This window comes from Hemiscyllium ocellatum, chromosome 48, assembly GCF_020745735.1.
Source record: "Hemiscyllium ocellatum isolate sHemOce1 chromosome 48, sHemOce1.pat.X.cur, whole genome shotgun sequence".
NCBI lineage: Eukaryota > Metazoa > Chordata > Chondrichthyes > Orectolobiformes > Hemiscylliidae > Hemiscyllium > Hemiscyllium ocellatum.
Window position 1 is genome coordinate 4,454,377 of NC_083448.1, and position 6,503 is coordinate 4,460,879.

The window sequence follows — 6,503 nt, forward strand, 5'->3', positions numbered from 1 at the left end:
TCTCCCACTTCCTCTCGATACAGCCCTGCCTATCGTGCCCTGTGATATGTGTGAGGCAGTCGCCCGTCAGTTCAAGGTAGCTCAGAACAAAGGCACGAGGACAGACCTGGTGCTGCAGGAAGTCTGCAACCCGTTTTCGGATATCTCGAATTTTGTGGTGAGTGCAATAGGAGCAGGAGTGGGGCCTTCGACCCAGCACCACTATTCATTACAATCATGGCTGACCATCCTTAATCAATATCCTGCTCCTGCCTTATCCCCATAACCCTTGATTCCACTATCCTCGAGAGCTCTATCCAACTCTTCCTTAAATGAATCCAGAGACTGGGCCTCCACTGCCCTCTGGGGCAGAGCGTTCCACACACCCACCTCATCTCTGTCCGAAATGGCCTACCCCTTAATTTTAAACTGTGTCCACGCAGAGGGTGATACGTGTGTGGAACGAGCTGCCAGAGGAAGTGGTGGAGGCTGGTACAATTGCAACATTTAAGAGGCATTTGGATGGGTATATGAATAGGAAGGGTTTGGAGGGATATGGGCCGGGTGCTGGCAGGTGGGACTAGATTGGGTTGGGATATCTGGGTCGGGTTGGACCGAAGGGTCTGTTTCCGTGCCGTACATCTCTATGACTCTGTGGTTCTGCACTCACCTATTAGCAGAAACATGCTTCCTGAGTGTCCAATCCTTTAATAATCTTATACGTCTCTATCAGATTCCCCTCTCAGTCTTCTAAACTCAAAGGTACACAAGCCCAGTCGCTCCAATCTTTCAATATATAATAGTCCCGCCTTTCATGGTATTGACCTCGTGAACCTATGCTGCACTCCCTCAATAGCCAGAATGTCCTCCCTCAAATTTGGGGACAAAAACTGCACATAATACTCCAGGTGCAGTCTCCCCAGGGCCCTGTAGAGCTGCAGAAGCACCTATTTGCTTCTATACTCAATCCCTCTTGTTATGAAGGCCAGCATGCTATTAGCTTGCTTCACAACCTGCTGTACCTGCATGCTTACCTTCATTGACTGATGTACAAGAACACCCAGATCTCTGTACTGCCCCTTTACCCAACTTGACTCCATTTAGGTAGTAATCTGCCTTCCTGCTCTTGCCACCAAAGTGGATAACCGCTTTGGATAACCCTGAAAAGATGAATCACCAACCTCCGGATTTCGCAAATGACAGAAAGGTGTTGAAATGTGACTCATTCTGGGGGTGCCATGCGAAATCCTGCCCTTCCAAGTCAGAGCTGTGTAGGAGAGGGCCATTAAGTTGGTCTACTCTTGAGTGCTGATCAATCATGGCTGCCGGTGAACTCTGACCTCCCGCCTAGGACATGGATGGCGCAATAAAATGCTTCATCCTATCCACCCTGTTGTGCGATGGCCTCAACGGTACAGAGAAGGGGGGAGAAGCAAAGCTAAAACTCCCGCAATACCGGTCCAACAGGTTTAACTGGAAGCACACTAGCATCCTACAAATCACGAAAAGGGGCCAAGTGCACACAGCCATCCTCAACGCTGGACACAGCAGCAGGCGTGAACGGAGACTCACACATTGTCTAGACCCCCTCCCCCAGTTTCTTTATCGCTCACAACTGAGTGAAAGTGAACTGAAAGAAGGAAGGGAAAGTGCGGTAACGGCAAACTTTCTAAAACCAGTGAAACATTCAGGAAGCCAATTCGCAGTCACACGGCCTTCCAGTTTCGAAAAGCCGGGCTTATTTTTAAACCCAAATCATGGACGGGGACATGTGCAGCATTTATTGACAATTCTGAGCAGCCTTTGAAGCCACTAAGTGTTCTTAGTTCCGACACTAGGTTAGCGACAGGCCGAGCTGCGGGTCTGGGAAACTCCGTTGTCACAGAAGGTGGGTTCAAGGCCGAGGTAGCGAGCGGACAGAAACTCCGGCAGCTAGAACGTTACGTGGGAGAAAGTGGAGATGCGGCAGCGAGAATAAAGCGCGCTAGGTATTATTTGAATCCAGGAGGCTGCAGAAGACTGTAGCACCGGGTCCTGGGAGTCCTCCTCCGCGATTTGTACATCCCAGTTGAGCAGGTAACAGGCAATGTTGGCCTGATTTGTGGGCGGCACGGTGGCACAGTGGTTAGCACTGCTGCCTCACAGCGCCTGAGACCCAGGTTCAATTCCCGACTCAGGCGACTGTGTGTGTGTGGAGTTCGCACGTTCTCCCCGTGTCTGCGTGGGTTTCCTCCGGGTGCTCCGGTTTCCTCCCACAGTCCAGAGATGTGCGGGTCAGGTGAATTGGCCATGCTAAATTACCCGTAGTGTTAGGTAAGGGGTAAATGTAGGGGTATGGGTGGGTTGCGCTTCGGCGGGTCGGTGTGGACTTGTTGGGCCGAAGGGCCTGTTTCCACCCTGTAAGTAATCTGATTTCGAACAAAACTGGGGAAAACGGGCAGCTTTTGCGTAGCCTAAGCAAGGCAGGAGTCAGGCCACGACTGCAGTATTGCGACTAGCTTTTGGGAAGACACATTGGCACCAGAGGCAGTCCAGAGATTGATCCCGGGAACTGTCTTTCAGCGAGAGGTTGGGTAGTTCGGGGCATGCGCGCCTTTCGAAGCGCGAGAGGCGACCGTATCGAGATGTGCAACGATCCTCGCAGGGGGTAGATGTGGAGAGGTTGTCCCCCGCTCCTCGCGGGGAGAGTCTGGGTGCCATCTTGGAATGAGGGGTCGCCCAACTGAAGGCCGAGGAGGAACCCCTGCCGAGCTGTGGAGTTCTGTACCGCAGAAGGTGGGTTCAAGGCTGAGGTGGGGCAGATTTGGAAGCAGGAGTGGGAGTCAAGTGGAATGGGGAAAAGACAGAAGAGTGGAGTTGGGGGTTGGTCAAATCAGCCACAATCTGACTGGCAGAGCGGGCTGGATGGGACAAACCACCTCCTTCTATTTAGACCCAGTGACACTGAAGGGACAATGATATTTCCGAGTCAGGGAGGGCAAGTGGCTCGGAGGGGAACTTGCAGGGGGTAGTTTCCCCTTGTATCTGCTGCCTTGCTCCTTTGAGATGGAAGTGGCTGTGGGTTTTGTAAAGTGCTGACTGAGGAGCCTTGGCGAGATGCTGCAGTGCGTCTTGTAGATGGTACCCACTGCTGCTACTGAGCGTCGGTGGGGGGAAGGGAGTGGGGGTTTGTGGGTGTGGGGACAATCGAGCGGGGGGGCTGCTTTGTCTCTGGATGGTTCTCGAGTGTGGTTGGAGCTGCCCCCACTATCCAGGGCAAGTGGGGTGTATTCCCTCACACACCTTCCTGACTTGAGCCTTGTCGATGGTGGGGATAGGCTTTGGGGGGAGTCAGGAGGGGAGTGACTCGCTGCAGGATTCCCAGCCTCTGAGCTGCTCTTGTTGCCACTATCTGTTTATGTGGCGAGTCCAGTTGAGTTTCCAGTCAACGGTAAACCCCAAGGTGATGTGAGTAGAGTTGGTATAGTTTACATGAATTCCAAGTAAGCTTTTAACAAAGTCACGTATGAGAGACTGAGAAGGAAGGCAAAAGCTCTTTTGAGATCCAGCGTAACTTGGCAAGTTGGATCCAAAATTGACTGAGGGGTAGGAGGCAGTGCTGGGTCACACCAGGAAGCTGTGGGCCGGCTGGTCAGATCAGTGGCAGATGGAATTGAACACTGGTAAGTATGAGGCGATGCACTTTGCTAAGAACAAACGAGGAATTACTCGATCAACAAGAGACTGAATTTCAAAGGATCTTCAGGTAAGAGTGGTTCAGGGAGCGTACAGGACCTTTGTCAGTCGTGGTGTAGATTATAAGAGCAGGCAGGTTACGTTGGAAGTCCTCAAGTCTTTGGTTCGGCCACTGTGTGCTAGTTTCCCACACTCTAGGAAGGCTGGGGTTGTATTGAAGGCCAGGGCAGAGAGGAGAGTCACCAGGATAGTGCCCGGGAGGGTTGGGGGGGAGCAGGTTAACAATGAAGAGAAGCTGGAGAACCTCGGATAGTTTTTATTTGGAGGGGAAGGGTGGGGTAGAGAAAGCAGTTGCTGCCCTTATGGGACAAGGTCAGTAGAACCCTTCTTCAGGCTCGTACCCGAAACGTCGACTCTCCTGCTCCTCGGATGCTGCCTGACCTGCTGCGCTTTTCCAGCCAGACATCTTCACCTCTGATCCTCCAGCACCTGCAGTCCTCATTTTCTCCTGACGGGTCCGTAACAAGGGAGGGTGGGAGGCCCGAGGATTTGAGGTCGTTTCCACCCAAAAGGAGGCGAGGATCTGGAATGCACTGCCTGGCAGGGTTAAACGAGGCAGGAAACCTCACGACATTTTCATTAAAGTATTTGGATGAGCAGTCGGAACGTCCTAACATTCGAGGCTGTGGGGCCTAGCAGAGGGGGGAAGGTGGGACTAGTGTTGAGTTGGTAGCTTTGGCCAGTTACAGGTTTGATGGGCTAAAGGGCCTCTTTGGCGCTGCATCATTCCTTTAAGCTTTTTCTGCTAGTTTTGTTTGATCACCACTGTGTGAATAATCCAGACAGGAAGACCATCACGCCACTGAAGCCCCTTATTTATATGAGAAGGCGATCAGCCCATTTTCTTTGTTTTTGATTGGTTCCTCACAGTGCGAAGAATTTGTCTACTCCCACATCCCTCTGCTGACCACTATTCCGGAGTATCCCGAGGATTTCGACCTGTGCGGGGTGAGTACCTCCAAGTTAGCATTCGCTGAGCGGTGTCCCTCAGAGAGAGGGCGATCCAGTCGTCCACATAGTGCAGGCACACCGGCTGGCCCGAATGGCCGCCTCCTTGCATTCGAATACCCGGCGCACGTCCAGAGCGGTCCTCTTGCTCAGGATAGCGAACCCACGTCGCCTGGCCCAGAGGTCCGGGCGCTGCCGTTAGGGGGACTCTTGGGCTGACAGGGGGAAAGGGCACGCTTTTGCAGGTTCGGCTGTCAGCTGTGTAGACTCGTGTTCACTCAGGAATGAGCCTCATTCGGTCCCCTTCTGTATTTGCGGACAGGCTCTGCACATCTGCACGAGGAAAGTGGACGCGCATTTCGACAGAAACCGCCAACCAGTATAAAGTAAGTCTGACATCAACGTCTGTAGAGGGGTAAAGATTTATAGACGGCGTGGTACTCACCATTTGGGGTTATGAGTGGGGAGGGACGGGTCAGGGGGTTGGGGAGAAGAGACTGGAGGGGGGGGGGATTGGACGATGGGGAAGCAGCCTAGCTATTAATGGTTCCCCTTTGAATACCAACTCTCATCTGCACTTTAAGTTGTGCCTTGCCATTTAGTGGAAGGCATTGTGGTGGAAAAGGGAACATGAAATCTTTAGAAAGTGATAGTTGGTTTATGTCAACCTTCAGGAACTAGAGAACAATTCAGTTTCAATGGGTATTGAAGTCAGTTCCAGATTTCAGGGACATTAGACAGCTCATTTGTACTTTGGCTGTGTGATTTTTCTTTCAGACTGTCGGACGGTGAGAGAGGCAAGACATGAACTGAAGGCCAGCCCGTCAATTTATATTGAGAAAAAAAAAACAAAATTCTCTTGCACTGCTTAGAAATTTAATTCCGGCTCAGCAACACACTCTCTCTGAATGCTGGAGCGACTCAGCAGGTCTGTGAGCATTTGTGGAGAGAGAGGGGGAAAACGGTCCATGTTTCAAGTGGAAATATTTCAAACTCTTACGGTTTGCTGTAGGTGTTTGAGAACGAGAGTGGGGAGAGGATGAGAGAGGTTTAGCATTCAGCTGAAACCCCGTTTGCCTCCATGACAATCCGCGCAGCTTAGAAACACTTCATTGCCTCAGACTGATTCCAAATTCGAGCTGCAGGTCTGACGAGACACTGTCAGCTTAGGTCTTCCCATCGCTACTGTCAATGATTTCCGCCAACTTAGCTACTAGATGTTGCCAAGACAACAGCACTGTTAGGACCTACACAAGTCAACGCAGTGGTGGGGGGGGGCGGCAAAAATAATACAGCTTTTACAACAGAAGAAAAAGGCCATTGTGACAAGATTCGATCTGATCGATGTCAATCTGAATTCAACACCTCTCATCACTCCTTCCTTTGTCCACTGGAGCTGATTACAAGTTGACCTTAAAAATGCGCTTTAAAAGCTTGATTTGCTTGCTTAATAAAGGCTTTTTTTTTTACTAACATACCACTTTGCAAATTGATATGGTTTGTTGACATGGCTTTCCATTATTCTGCGTGACACCTCGCTAGGCAGTCTGGGAGTCAACATTTCCTTCACTTATTCTTGGATGAGACCCAGATACTAAATGAATGCCCTCTCCTTCCACAGTCGAGAGACAGACTCTGAGTGAGCAGCGAGCTGTCATCGCTTATTGTTAGTACGCAGGAGAGCAGGAGGATTATGAACACGTTGAAGCCCTTCAGAGCTGCTTCCAGCGGTTTATATAATCAAATGACCCGTCTTCTTCTCATTGAGGATCATTTGTTAATGAGTACAATTATCCATCCAGGAAACTCCATGCCACAGCTCATGACTTTTGTGGGCCTGT

The 6,503-nt window shown here is 50.9% G+C and overlaps 1 protein-coding gene across 1 annotated transcript in view; it reads left to right on the forward strand.

Moving 5' to 3' along the window:
• LOC132837058 (pulmonary surfactant-associated protein B-like) overlaps positions 1–6,139 on the forward strand; it is a 30,495-nt gene extending 24,356 nt beyond the window's left edge. Inside the window, exons 8-11 of the mRNA XM_060856735.1 lie at positions 24–157; positions 4,585–4,662; positions 4,985–5,048; positions 5,440–6,139. Coding sequence (XP_060712718.1) covers positions 24–157; positions 4,585–4,662; positions 4,985–5,047 — 275 coding nt within the window. The 3' untranslated portion in view covers position 5,048; positions 5,440–6,139. The remainder of the gene's footprint in view (positions 1–23; positions 158–4,584; positions 4,663–4,984; positions 5,049–5,439) is intronic.
• The last annotated feature ends 364 nt before the right edge of the window (positions 6,140–6,503 follow it).